The sequence below is a fragment of the Bombina bombina genome, chromosome 1 (assembly GCF_027579735.1).
Source record: "Bombina bombina isolate aBomBom1 chromosome 1, aBomBom1.pri, whole genome shotgun sequence".
NCBI lineage: Eukaryota > Metazoa > Chordata > Amphibia > Anura > Bombinatoridae > Bombina > Bombina bombina.
Genome location: NC_069499.1, coordinates 236,578,517 through 236,596,192, shown reverse-complemented (window position 1 = coordinate 236,596,192; position 17,676 = coordinate 236,578,517). Strand labels below are relative to the sequence as shown.

The 17,676-nt window shown below is 41.7% G+C and overlaps 1 protein-coding gene across 1 annotated transcript in view; it reads left to right on the top strand.

The window, feature by feature from the left end:
• The window catches only part of ZFYVE19 (zinc finger FYVE-type containing 19), a 127,651-nt gene that overhangs the window by 11,450 nt on the left and 98,525 nt on the right, over positions 1–17,676 (top strand). Inside the window, exons 3-4 of the mRNA XM_053697881.1 lie at positions 14,389–14,510; positions 16,816–16,872. Coding sequence (XP_053553856.1) covers positions 14,389–14,510; positions 16,816–16,872 — 179 coding nt within the window. The remainder of the gene's footprint in view (positions 1–14,388; positions 14,511–16,815; positions 16,873–17,676) is intronic.

Below are 17,676 nucleotides of genomic sequence, written 5' to 3'. Positions count from 1 at the left end.
GATTTTATATCCCGAGAAATTTCCGAACTCGGAGATAGTCTGCATTATACGCGGTATGTGTTTGGAGGGAGAGTCTACAAAGAGTAGCATATCGTCCGCATATAGGGCTATTTGAATCGGGTTATTTCCCAGTACAATGCCCGGAAAAGAGTCCCTCAGTTTGATGGCCAGAGGCTCAAGAGCCAGATTAAACAGAAGGGGCGACAGGGGACACCCCTGTCTAGTGCCTCGCTGCAGCTGGAAGTCTGAGGAGAAGAGACCATTAACCAGAACTCGAGCCATTGGGGCGTGGTACACTTTACGAATCATATCTAAAAAGGGGCCATTAAAGTTGAACCGCTGCATCGTATCTATCAGGTGGGGCCACTCCACACGGTCGAAGGCCTTCTCCGCATCAAGCGATAGCAGGAAGGCCTCCGCCGCAGTGGATCCCTCTCCCCTCTTGTTCAAGGACCAGTAGTGGTCAATGACATGAAGCACCTTGCGGAGATTAGTTACCGAGGATCGTTGAAACACGAAACCCGTCTGGTCTGGGTGAACCAATTGGGGGAGGGAGGTTTTTAATCTGTTGGCCATTATTTTCATAAAGAGTTTATAGTCCGTGTTGAGTAGGGAGATGGGGCGATACGATTCAGGAAGAGAGTGGTCTTTACCCGGCTTGGGAATCAGGGTGATGTGAGCAGAGGTGAAATCCCGAGAAGGCAATGCCTCCTCTTGAAAGAAGGCATTGAAGAGCTTGGTCAGTGAGGAGCCAATTTGTGGTAATAGGATTCTGTAGAAGTCGGCCGGAAGACCATCCGGTCCCGGCGCCTTCCCGACAGGGAGAGACTTCAAGGTAAACGAGACCTCCTCCAACGTGATGGGAGCATTCATAGCATCCATCTGGTCTTGAGTTAATTGAGGCAGTTTAAGATCATGCCAGAAGTGATTTTTGGAGGCCGGGTCAGGGGAGTCCTGACACGTGTAAAGTCGTGTGAAATACTGAGTGAAGCAATCTGCAATTTCCTCGGGGGAAGTGTGTGTGCGCCCGTTATGTTTAAGTGCCGCAATGGTAGACCTTGAAAACTTTGGTTTAGTTAGTGCCGCCAGCATTTTACCTGGCCTATTACCAAATCTGTAATATTTACCAGCCATCTTTAGCAAGCCTGAGGCCGCCTGATGTCTCATGAACGCTTCCAATTCAGCCTTACTGGCCACGTATCTCTCATGCGTGTCAGAGGTACGGAGAGAGCAATGGGCTTGGTAGGCCCGGGACAGCGTTTTGTTAAGGTCCAGGTATCTGAGTTGCGTTTTGTGTTTAATTTTTGAGATGTATGAAATTATGGAGCCGGATAGAACCGATTTTGCTGTCTCCCAGAAAAGCTGGGCGTTATCTATATGTGCCCTGTTGTCGGTATAGTAGTCGGTCCAGGCCTGTTGTAGAAATTTGACAAAGGCCTCCGAGGAGGCTAGGTATGTAGGGAATCTGAGAGTATTCCTGTTTGCTCTTGGACCATGTGCGCCCAAGATCAATGCAACTGGTGCATGATCGGATAGGACAATATCATGTATAGTGCAGGTCTGAACCTGAGAAATCAGGGGTTTAGAGACCAAGAACAGGTCAATCCTTGATAAAGTGTGTTTGGCCTTGGCTAGGCAAGTGTAGTCCTTGCCCTCTGGATGGAGTAATCTCCAGACATCACACGTGTTAAGGTGTGTCTCCAGCATATCAAAAATCTTGGATTCATATCTCGCTTTGTAGTTTTTCTTAGGGTCTTTCACTAGATGAGTGCCCAGCCAGGCTCTATCCAGTATGTGTGAGGGGGAGATATTGAAGTCTCCGCCTATAATCAGTCTTGAATCCATATGCGGGCAAAGTCTTTGGGTTAAGTGCCTCCAAAAATACGTTGATCTATGATTAGGGGCATAAATGTTGCAAAATACATACTTGACATCATTGATGTCTGCCTGTAGGATCATAAATCTGCCATCATTATCTAGATATGTATGATTAACAGTCACCTGAAGTCGTTTGCCAAGTAAGATAGCTAGACCTCTACTGGCACTAGTGTGTGAATTATAGAGCACATGGCCCACCCAATCCCTCTGTAGTTTAGAATGTTCCTCATCTAACAGATGAGTTTCCTGTAATAGGGCTATATCCGCACCCAATCTCCTTAGGTGCGTAAGTATTGCCCGCCTCTTAACGGGGGAGTTGATACCTCCCACGTTCCAGGTCAGAATTTTAAGGGGCATAGGAGACTAACTTAGGGTAGCATGGAGGGTTGCTGAACCGGGACAAAGCCCAAGGAGGGGGAGGGGCGGGAAGACAAGGAGGGGATGGGAGGGTTGAGAAGAAGAGAGAGGGAGAGAGAGAGAGGGAGAGAAAGAGAGAGGAGGAGAGAAGAGAAAAAAAAAAAAAAAAAAAAAAAAAACCCCAAAACAAAACGAAACAAAACAAAACCCACAATATCAACACCCGTGTAAACCCTCCTAGCAGAATGTGTAAAGACAGACGGCTGAACCGCCAGCAATTTCTTAGGCTTGTAACATATATGCAAGGGCAACAGTCCAACAAATATTGAATTAGCTAGAGAAACGTTACAATTAGGGAACCTTTTTCTATTGCACCTGAAAAAGAGCAAGGTTAGTAAAAACAGTGCAAGTATCAAAGTGCTTGTGTGGTAAAGGCAGTGCAGGGTCACAGGGGACCACCAAACAAGCAACAGGTTGGTAAGCAAGGCGATATGTTTAAGTAGCCTTTTTCTAAAATACATGAAAACAAGCAATGGGAGGTTCCCCTGATTCCACTCACCCCCCCCCATTCGTGTGCATGGGCAATACTTATATGAGCTGTTTCAGGAAACCTTGCACTAGAGTAAAACAATTTAAATATACTTGCAAATCCTTTTCGTGTATCATCAGGTGGGTTCGTGTCTGAAACATGAAGGTAACTAAACCTGTCAAAGAGAGCATAAACATTAACATATCCCCTCCCCCCTCCCCCCCCCCACATGACAAACGGGCCAATTGACAGGATTATCGGCGATCATTATGTCAAACAGAGCAATTGTCACAAAGACCGCAGTCACTAGTTGGAATGAAAAGAGAAAAGTTAGGACAACACAAAAGTAGACAAATGCCCAGCCAACATTGCACATTATAAATTTCCATGTTTTAAACTTTCTAAACTCAGCTTTTTTATCTAAACAGATATGCTCCTTTAGGAGCCAGACCTCAGCTATTATCATGACCAAGGCTATGTACAGTGAGTAGGTGAATAACCTCTCCATTATTTAACACAGTTCAGTGTGAAAGTCTAGGGTCGTTCAGAACTCTTGTAGCTGGTCAAGCAGCCGGCTGACGGTCTTCAGTAGCCAAATAACTGCGTAGAGCTAGAGGGGAGTGGAAGTATTTTATGCCATGGGGCGTTTGAAGGCGCAGCTTGGCAGGGTAGAGTAAGGCCACTTGGCGACCCTGTTCGTGTAGTTGCGAGCACAAGGGAGCAAACTCCTTTCTTTGTTTTGTTACTTCAACAGAGAAGTCCTGGAACAACAATAGCTTGGAATGTTCAAAGATAACTTCTTTATGAGATCTGTAAGCCCTGAGGAGTTTAAGTTTTTCCTGAAAGTTTAAACATTTCAAAATGACCTGTCTGGGTGTCTGGTTAGCATGTTCAAGAGTCCTTTCAGGCCCTACTCTATGGGCTCTCTCCACATCGATAGGCAGGATATCAGGGGGCAGACCCAGCAATCTGGGGAATGTGAGGGCAGTAAACTCCAAGAGGTCTTTCCCTTTCACTGACTCAGGGACCCCTACAATGCGCAGATTATTGCGCCGACTTCTGTTCTCTAAGTCGTCAACCCTCTCACGCAGAATTTGATTTTGTTTTAGTAATTGCTTAAGTGATGCTTCAGAGGTGACCTGCCTATCTTCGACATCTGAAATGCGGTTCTCAGCTGCACTTATGCGGGAGGAGAACTGGCGGACCTCACTTGTGAGTGTGTCTACCCCAGATTGCAGGGAATCCATTTTTGGGAGAAAGAAAGATTTAAGTTCTTGCAGTAGGGATTTATGGTCCTGAGTAGGTGATGTTGGGCCCACCGTGTTTGTGTGAAATTCACTGTGCACTTCTACATTGTGCTTTTGTTGTTTTTTATCTGCTCTTGCCCTTTGACTCATGATGTCGTTAGTGGAAGGAGTTAGTCTCTGGAAATATTTATCCACTTTCATGTATCCTGACAAAGCGTCACTTGTCAGGAGTTAGTGCACAAGCGTTCCGATTTATAGTATGCTACCCGTTCTGAGTATGAGGACCTGTATAGATCAATCATGTGGGTATGAGGGCCCCAGGTGGATAAGAGTGGGCCCAGCCTACGGAAAGAAAGTTCCCAGGACAAGTTTTACAGACCTGCGTTCGTGGCCGAGGGGCCTTCAGACAGTTAATGTGCTGGGGGGTAGATAGGTGGCTGGAGGCTAAATAAGATAGAATAAGGCCTCCGGGTAAGTTAGGTAGATTAAGCAAGTGTTGCGCACAGCCACGTGGCAGGCCGCGACCTCTAAAGGCCTCAAATTGTGGCAAGTCACCCCCCGACTGTGTAGTAGTGTCTCAGTGTATAAGGCAGAGTGCTGTAACAGATTCAATGTTTCACACTAACCATAACAAGCAGGGTAGATGCGGATTTGCCGGGCGTATTTAGGCCTCGTGTAGCGTGTCTCCGTTTTTTGCTGCCAGTGGTTCTGTTGTCCAGTATCTCTCTCCGGAATAGCCCCGAGCTGAGGTGTCCTACTTGGAGGGTAAAAAAGCTGAGTCCGATCTTTCGGTATGTGCAGTGTGGAGGAGTGTGGCGCCTTGCCACTTCGTGTAACGGCTTTGCCGCTTGTTGCGTCCGGTGGAAAGGGCGGATGGAAAAGCCCTTCACAAAATACCTTTTGCTGGCGATAGCTAGTATTAGCTCTCCCAGAGTGAGGAGAAGTCGTGGGGTACTAGAACGGTCAGTTTTTAAGGGAAAAAGCAGAGTTTTAACTGGTGTTGGAGCGGAGCTCCTTCTGCATGCGACCGTCCTGTAGACCCGCCCACCGGAAGTCCCCACTACCGAAAATTTATAAAAAATTATTCCTCTATCGTTAAACCTCTTACCATCCTTACGGGCAGTACAACTACCTATCGGTGGAACTCAAAGGCCAATGAAGCATTTGAATTCTTAAAACACTCCTTTACAAAAGCTCCAATATTGCGTCACCCTGATCCTGCTTTACAGTATTTCCTTGAAGTGGACTCCTCGGACTACGCCTTAGGAGCTGTCTTATCCCAAAGAGAAACTTTAACCCAACCTCTGCACCCTATAGCCTTCTATTCGAAAATTATGTCTCCTCCTGAAAGAAATTACCCTATTGGGGAAAAGGAGTTACTCTCCATTAAAAGAGCTTTTGAATACTGGAGGCATCTTCTAGAGGGTACACTCTTACCTGTTATAGTTTATACCGACCACAAAAATTTGGAATACCTCCAGAGAAATAAGACCCTCTCAGCTAGACAGGTGAGGTGGAGTCTTTACTTTAGCAGATTTCATTTTCAAATCATTTACAGACCAGCTAACCGTAATGGAAAGGCGGACGCTCTCTCCCGAAGAGACCCTAAACCACCTTCGGAAGATAACCCTACAGTGATGATACCCCACGAGAAGTTCTTAGGCATCACATCATTTTCTGAATCCGTTTATCAAAAGGCCATACATGCTGAACAAGACTTACCTAAAGAATTAACACTAGTAAATGATGGCCTATATTACAATTCAGACAAATTATATATACCTGAGCAATTAAGACAAAATTTGATGAAGGAACATCACAATTCCCCTCTTTCTGGACACCCTGGTATTCAAAGAACTCTAAACCTCATTTCAAGGACTTATTGGTGGCCACATATGGCCATGGATGTTCGTAACTATGTACAAAGTTGCACTAGATGTATCACTTCAAAATCGGAGAGACGTCCTCCTTATGCTGATGCCCATACAAGTTCCACAAAGACCCTGGACTCATCTAGGTATAGATTTTATAGTTGAATTACCTACTTCAGCTGGAATGAACACCTTAATGGTAGTTATCGACTTGTTTACCAAGATGGCTCATTTTATACCGCACCACAAATTGCCAACCTCAGCTGAAACCGCACAACTATTTATAGACAATATTATTAAACTACATGGGATACCAGAAATCCTTAATTCTGACAGGGGAACTCAATTTACCTCTCGTTTCTGGAAGAACCTCTGCAACAAGTTACAGATTGAGCACCGTTATACCACCGCTTACCACCCTCAGACTAATGGCCAAACAGAGCGCTTAAACCAGTGGCTTGAGCAGTATCTGCGCTGCTACTGTACCTACCACCAAACAGACTGGAAGAAATTCCTTTCAACTGCAGAATTCGCATATAATAACTCTCTCAATTCGTCCAGTAAGATGTCACCATTCTTCGCAAATTATGCATACCATCCAAAGATTAGTCTCTCAACAAAAGATTCTTCTTTAAACCCAAATGTGGAGGATCTAACTGATAGACTTACTGAAAACTGGCAACTATTACAAAGGAATCTACAAACAGCTCAAGAAACACAAAAGAAGTATTATGACCTCAGAAGAAGGCCATCCCCACAGTATTCAATCGGAGACTGGGTCTGGCTATCTACAAAAAATCTAAAATTGCAGACCCCAAGCAAGAAACTAGCAAGCCTCTTTATAGGACCATTTCGTATTATACGTATCATCAACCAAAATGCTGTTACTTTACAACTTCCTACCACTCTTGCCATCCATCCTACATTCCACGTCTCCTTATTGAAACCTGCAAAAAACACTGGTACTCAACTACTACCTCCTGAAGCTCAGTCTTTAGACCCTAACGTTTATGAAGTGAAGGATATTTTGGATTCACGTTTATATAAAGGGGATCTACAATACCTTGTCAGTTGGAAGGGGTACTCTTCAGACGAAGACACATGGGAACCCCATAATCTTGTGAACGCTCCCCGATTGGTGTCTCGCTTCCATTCAAGGAATCCTCATAGACCTCGCTTACAAGCCGTGGGACGGCTTGAGTGAAGGGGGCAATCTGTCAGAACTCACTATACCACCTTATGTTAAGTATCATACAATTACCAATACCACCTTTACCTTTTAGTTCCTCCTAGCCTATTTAAGCTTTCTCCTGACGCCAGCCAGGTGCTTAGTAATTGAGTTTTATCCCTAGGTAACTCTGCTTCAAACTGAGCTCCTGCTTATTCCAAGCTACCTTATTGGAAAATAGTTCAAAACTTTATTCAAGGGAAACTGACACCCTGCTACGGTGTTCTGTTTTCTCTACTTTGGTTACGGTATACATTTCCGTTACATTTCCTCTCATATTTTCAAGCCAGGATTATACTTCAAACATCCGAGTGCCTTTTCAACATTACCAGAAGATTTGTGAGTTTTATTCTCCCGCGGACTTCATTCCTGTGACGTCAGACGCCAACCGCAACCGGTTTTCAGTAAGCTGTCACTCACCGCCTATCAGCTGTTGTCTCGAGTGCCGCTCGAGTTCTCTGCTCTCAGCCGATTCAACAGGTAACCTACGACTAACTCACTACAGCTAACTGAGTTGTGTAACATCTTATTGTGACTTTAAATCTTTGGCGCACACTTCACTAATTATTGGTCACAGAGGATCTGCTACATTAATTGTATTGTGATACATATGAACTGATACTTTTCCACAAATCATCAGAAAGAATTACTTTGTTAATCTGTTTCTTTATGGATACTTAACATATTAAGTTACTCCTTTATTTTTCCCCAAGTCTCCACATAGACTTAAAGTTTATTAACTCACTCTGAGCCCCATTATGGTTAACATCGTCATATGTTAATTAAGTGCTGAGTGAAACATTACATCTGATCCGCAGCTGTAGATCCACTGCAATAGTTGAAAGATCTTTAACCAACTTAGCCCATAACAAATACAGACTGTGCAGTTTTGGATATAATCTTTCACAGTGGTATACATATCTGGCCACCAATAACTCCTAGAAAGGAGATCCTTCGTTTTATTTATACCAGGGTGACCAAGTAGTGGGGGTCGTGGTGTTGCTTAATCAGATCATTTCTGAGCATATTTGGAACATATATTTTATCTCCATGGAAGTATAAATTGTTTCGCAGAGTGAGCTGTCCATATGGGATAGTATTGTCAGAGCGAAGAGCTGTTTGTATTCGTTTGTTAAAGGTTGGTAGACCGAGGAATTTGTCGGCAGGAATAATGCTGGTAGGTTCAGAAGGAATAGATGGTCTTGGATCTCGTCTGAAGAGGGCATCAGCCTTGCCGTTCTTGGCAGCAGGTCTATATATAATTTGATAATTGAACCTACTAAAATATAAGCTCCAACGAACTTGTCTGCTAGAGAGGGTTTTATTTTTTTGCAGAAACTCTAGATTGCAGGGGGTCTGTATAGATGATGACTGGTGATTCCGTACCCTCCAAAAGATGTCTCCAGTTCTCGAATGCCCTTTTAATGGCGAGGAGCTCCTTATCACCAATAGAATAGTTAATCTCTGCAGGAGAAAGGGACTTGGAGTAAAAAGCCACTGGATGGAGTGGTTCAGGTTGGAAGGGAATAGAAGTGCTAGTGAGTCTGGTCAGTGGTTTGGTTTTAAGGGAGAAATTTTTGATAAACTTCCTATTGTAGTTGCTGAAACCCAGGACACGTTGCAGGTCCTTTCTATTTTTTGGTTGTGGCCAGTCTCTAATTGCGTCGACTTTATTTTCTTGCATCTTAATTCCATGTGGACCAATGGTATAGCCAAGGAAGTCGATTTGAGTAGTATGGAATTCGCATTTTTCTAATTTTGCGTAAAAGTGATGTACTTGAAGTCTAGAGAGTATCCAACTTACATGTTTTATGTGTTCTTCAAGGCTGTTAGAGTAGATTAAAATGTCATCCAAGTACACTACTACGCAAATGTCAAGAAGGTCGTGGAAAATGTCGTTGACAAAGTATTGGAACGTGGCGGGTGCATTCGTTAGGCCAAAGGGCATCACTAGGTATTCAAAGAGACCGTAGCGGGTCCGAAACGCAGTGAGCCACTCGTCACCTTCTCTAATCCGGACAAGATTATACGCCCCTCTGAGATCCAATTTGGTGAATATAGTTGCATGTTGAAGCCTTTCAATAAGTTCAGGGATAAGTGGCAAGGGGTACCTATTTTTCACTGTGATTTTATTTAATTCTCTGAAGTCAATGATAGGGCGTAGAGAGTTGTCCTTGTTCCTAACGAAGAAGAATCCTGAAGCAGCTGGTGAGACAGATGGGCGTATAAAGCCTTTTTTTAGATTTTCATCCAGGTATGTCTTCAAATGGTCCAGCTCTGGTTGGCAGAGTGGATAAAGATGACCAAAAGGTGGAGTGGTGCCAGGCTTAAGTTCGATGGGACAGTCGTAGGACCGATGTGGAGGTAGGCAGTCTGCTTCCTTTTTACTGAACAATTCTGTGAACTTCTGATAGACAAGGGGTATCTGCGTAGTTTCTGACAATTGTAGTAGGGGGATGTCCCAGAAACAGGTTTGTTTACAGAAGGGAGAAGAGAAATGCAACTTCAAAGTATTCCACGAAATGACAGGTTCGTGTAAGCGCAGCCACTGTAACCCTAAAACAATAGGGAAGAGAGGAGAAGAGATAACATCAAATGTGATGTATTCCTGGTGAGATTCATGAGTGGTGACCAGTTTAGGAATCGTGTGATGAGAGATAGGACCTGAGGAAATTTCAGTGCCGTCTACTACACGAATGGAAACAGGAGACATTTTTTTAATCAGAGGTATTTTATTTTTAGTGACAAGGGAAACATCAATATAGTTTGCTTGAGCTCCAGTGTCAATTATGGCCTCTTCCTTGATGGTCTTGGAGTCCCACTGTAATGAGAGAGGTAAAAGGCAATGAACAGGTTGGTCATGCACAATCATAGAACTCAAATTGTAATATGACTTACTGTTCTTATTCTTGTGTAGTGTTGAGCAATCTTTGATAGAGTGGGAAGGAGAACCACAATACATGCATAAACCTCTGGATTTGCGTCTGAATCTTTCTTCGGAAGAAAGTGGTCCACGCATGAAACCAATTTCCATTGCCTCAGGTTTGGTAGATCTTGTATGCTGGGAGACTGGCTGAGGGTTAATAAGACTTGACCTTTTAGGTGTGGATTCCCCAAATTGCCTTTCTGATCTTCTTTCTCTCAACCTGCGGTCTATTTGCATGGAGAGTCGGATTAGGGCTTCCAGGGAATCTGGAAGTTCAGTTCGAGCCAGCTCATCCTTTACATTATCAGACAGGCCCAGACGAAACTGGTTCCTTAACGCAATGGTGTTCCATTGGCTGTCTATAGCATATTGCTTAAACTCTGTAATGTATGATTGCCTTGTTTCAATTTTCTGAGTTTACCTTCCGCTGTAAGCTGTAGATTGGAGTCAAAATATAATTCATCCATTACAGCAAGAAACGACTGTAAAGAAGATAGTAATGGGCTATTGGATTCGAATAGGGTATCAGCCCAAATGCGGGGTTCGCTGCGTAAATAAGTGATCATGGTAACTCTATCATTTGGATATGTGTGAGGCCTTAAATTGAAAGTTAGAAGGCAAGCATTCCTATACTGGCGGTATAGAGATCTATCGCCATTGAAGATATCCGGTGGAGAGATATGAGGTTCAACAGTTGATTCAGTTCCTCGTTGTTTAGCTGGAGCAATATCCTTGATAACTTTTCTTAAAGTTTCATTTTCAACCCTCAACTCCCTCAAACCATTAGTGAGTTCGTCTACCCTTTGGGAAAGGTTATAGACTAAATTAGGAAGGTCTGCTGGATCCATATGAGAGGCTTAGTTATTATGTAATGCCTGATGAAGAAGGAGCAAAAGATCACAACTGTAGACTTGAGAAAATATGTATTTGTATCACTTTCTTAAACAGGCTATTAAATAGCATAGACTGTATGCCTGAAAGTGAAAGGAAATTTATATTTGTAAATAAAGTAATGGATTAATTCAATAGCGGTCTCTGTTATCAAATTTGGTAAATAACAGGAAGCAGAACAAAGCTTAGGCTTTAGATGTACTGTATTGTTCAGTACATAAAGTAAAGGAAGTCCCAAATGTGAGAGATAAGTACTGGATGCATAAGAAACTTTAGTATATTTATAATGTGTAGGTAACTCGGTATAAATCCTGATAATAGCTCAGAATAACACACTTGATACACGGTAAGTAAATCAAAAGAACCGTGCTTAAAATAACTGGAACTCAGCTTAGCAGTAATAGTAAAGTGTCCATTTATGTATCCGTGCACAGAGGATATCACAGAGCAGTAGTTGGTACTTGTTTGTGCTGACTGCGATATTGCCGTGCAGTTTTGTAGATGGTAGGAGGAGTCAATGTGCTGAGTGACAGCGGCACAAGCGGAGAGATCTGACTAAAGTATCAGATGCTGAGAAACAAACAAATCTTGTGCTTGCAGGTAAGGAGTGAGAGAAAACAGTCCCAACTTACAATAGATCGTTGAAATCAGTTCAGCAATGTGCCAAGTTAGAATGTTACCCCAATCTTGTTTGTTCAGTTACAGTGAGACTGCTGTTTAGTGAGAGAGGCTTGGATGTGTGTAGCACAGATTGATATAAAGTAACAAGCAGCAGATAATTTGTAGCTGGTTTCTTAGAGAGGTAACGTTGTAGAAACTTGCAGTAGGAAATACTGGTTCTATTTTGAATGAACAAATTGTAATCCAAAAGAGAGAGCTTGGTATTTAGGCGAGTAGCTGCATTGAGCAGGAGAGCTGTAAACTGCTACAAGGAAAATAACTAAGCACCTGTTTGCACACAGGTGAACACCTAAATAGGCTAAGTCAGGTGACTTGTGAAAACATGGAACAAGTGGAAAATGCGAAGTGGATTCCTTACACCTGTCTAGTGTTAACTGCATGTGACTCTGGGGACAGCACAGCTTCATGTGAGTGCCAGTGAGCACCCAGGGCTGAGCATGTTGCAGGGTCATGGAATGTGTACCCGGTTCGGTCTGAGAGTGCAGTCACCTTCTGTGTTTATATATATATATATATATATATATATATAACTGTATACATATATATATATATGTGTGTGTGTGTGTATATATATATATATATATATATATATATATATATATATATATATATACACACACACGTATATTGTATATATACTGTGTGTGTGTGTGTGTGTGTATATGTATATATATATATATATATATATATATATATATATATATATATATATATATATATATATATATATATATATACTCAATCACATACATACATATACTATTTTAGATCTTAAGAAGAGGCAGCAAGGAGTTAAATGTTTGATGTAGATGACTGGACCGGTAGTAGGAGGAAAATAAGACTTGACCTCTTAACCTAAAACCGATGTCTAGTGCATATATGACATATTGGCAGGAGAGCTACATTTGCCTGCCCTGAACCCGACAACTACATGAGCCTCAGACTCACCCTCCTCCCCTCTCCCTCCTCCTTTCGCTTACCTTTGAGCCTGCAGGAAACAAGGAAGGACGGAGTTGTATGCAGCCACTACTACGCAGTAAATCTTCAGAGGATTATCAGTGACAGTGCCCATGGGCCTCCGGTCACACTAGTAACCCTAGTGCACTCTGATCTCCCTCCCACCTCAGTCCGGGGCAGGTGCCTGTGTGTCACACTGCTCTCAGGACAGACTTCCCTGCTCATCAACTTCTCCTCCTCTGCTGCTTCTCCCAGTGCGGTAACTGTAAGGCTAAGTTGTGTTGCAGGTGCAGGGAGCCAGCCGGAGCCAGCGGGCGCATCGCCAGCGATCGGCGATATGAAAGTATGAACGAAACAAACAGTTTAATAAATAATACTTTTAATTAACGTATTACAATATTAATAATACATATTTTAAGTATTAAGTCCCTCACTGTCATGATCCATCCATCATCACGCTTCAGGACGGCAGATAATCTGATTTTATCCTGAATCGGCACTGCTCTGTGTGTGTCCCTGCTGGTACGCGCTAAGGCGGCTGCCTATAATGCCTTATACCAAACGCCGGCCCTGGGCTCCCCCAATGTATTAAAGTGAAGGTCAATTTTCATATGAAAGTTCCCTGGTTTTTAAAAAAACTATCAAAAACAGGGGCACTTTCATTTATGAAAATTGACATTGCACAGGATTTTAAAAATACTTGCCTTTTTCTTCTGAAACGCCATATCGCCGATGCCCCCGCCTGCTTCTTCCTGGTTAACTTACCCAGCAATGACCAAACCGGCTTCCTCCAATCACGGTGTTGCCTCAGGCAATGATTCCCCCTGGGGGAAACCGTGATTGGAGGATGCCAGAATCGTCATTGCTGACGTATGAAGAGGCTTGCGACGGGCTGGTGAAGCGCTGGAGCGACTTCAAGAAGAAAAGGTAAGTATTTAAAGAAAGCGGGTGAAATGTAAACTTTCATGAATGAAAGTGCCCCTGTTTTTAATAGTATTTTTAAAAACTGGGCACCCATTCTTGAAAGTTTACCTTCACTTTAAGATAGGTCCCAGTAGTGCATTGCTTCTCCTTCATCAAATGATACAAATAAAATGTTTAAAATTTGATAATAGAAGTAAATTGGAAAGTTGTTTAAAATTGTAAGCAAATCATGAAATAAGTAAAATGGGATTTAATGGCCCTTTAAGTGTTAGCAATTCTTCCAACTGCATTAACATAGGCTGATGAATGGTTTGATTAGCTTAACAATGTCAAAAGTAACATAGACATCATTAAAGGGACATGAAACCCGATTTTATTTTTCTTTCATGCTTTAGAAAGAGCATGCAATTCTAAACAACTTTCTAATTTACTTCTATTATCTAATTTGCTTCATTCTCTAGAAATACTTTGCTTAAAAGCATATCTAGACAGGCCCAGTAGCTGCTGATTGGTTGATGCACATAGATGTCTTCATGTGATTGGCTCACCCATGTGCATTGCTATTTCTTCAACAAAGGATATCTAAAGAATTAAGCAAATTAGACAATAGAAGTAAATTGGACTGTTTAAAATTGTATTCTCTACTTGAATCTTGAAAGAAAATGTTTGGGTTTAGTGTCTATTTAAGCTATTATTATTCACCCCCCATTATAGTATACAAATAATTCTTCATAGTATGTCACCTCCTCTTTCAATCATAGCCAGGTCCATTTGCTGTCAAGCAGTGCTGATAAATTGGAACTGCTAGCTTTACCTAAATAATCTTATATATATATTTCCCAATTTTGTGCTTGTACATTGTTACTATGTGTGTATTTATTTACGTTTTGTTTGCTCAGTGTGGCTGTAAGTCGTGCGGACGTGCATTCTGTGCTGGATGTCTTGGATTCACTGTTATTCTCCCTCAGTACGGGAATAACAAACAGAAAGTTTGTAAGAAATGTTATGAGAACATCAGCAGGTGCGTATATACACAATATAGTTCAAACCCCTTTTATCTAACTTTGGTGTTTGGAATAGTTTGGATTTTGGAATATTTGCCTCTACAAAATGGAACTGCTTAGGGAGGGGATGCATCAAGTATAAACAACAATATATCATATATACAATATTTACACTTGATCAAAATAATTGTAGACGCTACAATATATAAATAATCACCCTTTCTTTTTCTTATACATTATGCCATTTCTCCACCTGCAACGCACAGTCTTTTTCTGTGTATAATGATGAATCACACTGTAGCCAAGTCCAGCAAGTTAATAATAACACGCCTGATTTTGACGCCAAAGGGGGCACGTTACGATTGACTACAGCGTGATTTGTCGTTTTACACAGAAAAAGACTGTGTAGCGGGTGGAGGAAAGGCGGAATGTATAAGAAAATGAAAGGGTGATTATTTATATATATTTTAGAGTCTACAATCATTTTGATCAATGAAAGTGCACTTCATTTACTTTTTTATTACAAATATTGTTGAGAGCTTCAGGTTACAATCCCTTTAATACTTTTGTATACAAAGTACCATCAGAGACATAGTACAGAATCAGAAAGGTAATACAGTGTACTTATTTGTCAGCTCAACTAACCCTGCTTATTTATATGTCAGTGTAACAAGAGTTTACTAATGTTGTGTTGGTATAAAGTGAAATATGGAGGAAATGCAATTAAAGGACAGCAAACACTTGGTGATTACAAGACATTTTGTTGTATTGCTATAGAATAACATATTAGCCAAGTCTAAACATTTTTTAAACAAATAAACATTTTGTATGCCAGTCATATTTCTAGTATAGTATGCTTTTCTAATTTTGAGAATTTAAAAAGCCACAATTTGCAGAGCTAAATTGCATTTAAAGTGAAGGTCCATTTTGATGAATTAGTGCCCGGTTTTTAATAACCTTTTAATCCTGGCAGCGGCTCCAGCACTTCCTCCATCCGTCGCAAGCCGTCTTCGCGGGTCCAAAATGAAGAATCCAACTTCCTCCAATCACAGCGTTGCATCAGACAATGATTCCCCCGGGGGGGGGAAGCTGTGATTGGAAGAAGCCTGATTCGTCATTTCTGATGTCTGCAGAGGCTTCCGACGGCCAGGGGAATCGCTGGAGCAGCATTAAGGAATAAAAGGTAAGTTTTTGAAGAAAACGGTGAAATGTCAATTTTGATGAATTAAAGTGCCCTTGGTTTTTAATAGGATTATTAAAAACCGGCACTAATTCATCAAAATGGACCTTCACTTTAAAGGCAGAAAAATAAATAATGAAAGTGTGAGGCTCGTGGGATACTCCTCTATCAGACCGAACTCAGCCAGTAGTCTTGTTATCCCGGCGTCGAGTCGGAAAGATAGGGAATATCCCAGAGCAGAGAATATCAGGAAAACGAGGAGAGCGGCACTCACCACAGGCAGGACAGCACAAGGCAAATAGGCAGACAGGATACAGCAACAGAAAAGCAGAACAGCAATTCAGGGGTTAACCAGGTAGCGTAGTAAGACAGGCAAGGATTGGGCAACAAGGTATCAGTCCAGCAGATTAGGGGTTAACCAGGTAGCATAGTAAGACAGGCAGGGTTTCGGCAACAAGGTGTCAGTCCAGCAGATTAGGGGTTAAACAGGTAGCGCAGTAAGACAGTCAGGGTTCAGTAACAAGGTATCAGTCCAGCAGATTAGGGGTTAACCAGTTAGCGTAGTGAGACAGGCAGGGTTCAGTAACAAGTATCAGTCCAGCAGATAAGGGGTTAACCAGTTAGCGTAGTGACACAGGCAGGATTCAGTAACAAGTATAATCCAGCAAACGATCTGTCACTCCCAGGAGCACACGAACTAGCACCTATACTTGGGCAGTGACAGGTCGTTTGCCGCCCGTTTTAAATACCCTTGGCAAGGCGCCAAGAGACCGGCCGGCATCAGGAGCGATTACGTCAGTGCCACACGCATACTGAGCCGACACAGCCCTAGGCAACGAGCATGGAGAGGACGCCGCGCCCCTAGCAACGGCGCGGCGTGACAGAAAGCATATTTTTTTTACTATTCATCACTAAACATTTTATATTAAAATCTCAAGGTATTTACTGTTCCTTTAAATATAACTTTGTTCAGTAGCTGTAGGTTATTATGAGTTATGAATAAGTAAAATCATCCTTCCAAATTGCTGGTAGTTTGCGCATCATCCTAGAATCTTTGCTCACACCTTGGAGGATCTGCTAAATAGAAAAGAGAAACAAAACAGAAATTGGATGCTTTGTGATTCCATTTTGTTTTTTTTTAGTGGAGTGTCATCAAAGAACAATGTGGGCAAGTGGTCTCCGCCAGAGAATTACAAGAAGTGAGTTTGTAATCAATGTTTCCTTTAAGCCCTTTTTATCTGCTCTTGCCCTTTGACCTACGTATTTAAAAAAAACCTCAGGCTTGACTGGATCCTGTTCTTTGTTTAATATTTACTGTAAACATTGCAGACATAGTTCCTCACTGCTTGCTGTACATGATATCATGTTCCTGCATGCCTCTCTTTCTCTAATATATGGTTTTGTGCTGAGCATTGATGGAAAAATAATATTTTTTGCTTAATTATCCAATGAGAATTTGTTTTTATTAAAAATTGTTATATTCAAATACGTGTACACATATACTATTCAAATATCAAATTGATAATAATTATACCAGTTTTCCCAAATAGTTCCTATGTAACCTAGAGATATAGATTTTTTTGGTTACACCAAAAATACTCCAAACATTTTTCTTCTGTGAAAAATAATGTACAAAAATCCCATTTGTTAACATGTACAGTACATTTTGGAAAAAGAGGGGTGTATGATTTCACAAAATACAGACTTAGTTCCTGAGGGTAGTTTGTGTTTGTTTCCATGTTGGAGTCTGAGGTGAGAATGAAAGGAACTTTAGATTGAAATATTTTTATTTTTCATATCAAACAAAATATATCACACAACAACAACATATTATACATTGTGTGTATTTTCTTAGATTCGTTAGGCTTGTTTAGTTACGTGGTTTGCGATCCTCAGTCGCAGTCTTTGGGCATAAATAATATGAATTTCATTTAGCGTTTTTTTTAAATTTAGCTGGAATCAGTTATTGCCGTAATTACAATACTTTTTAGACTATCCAAATT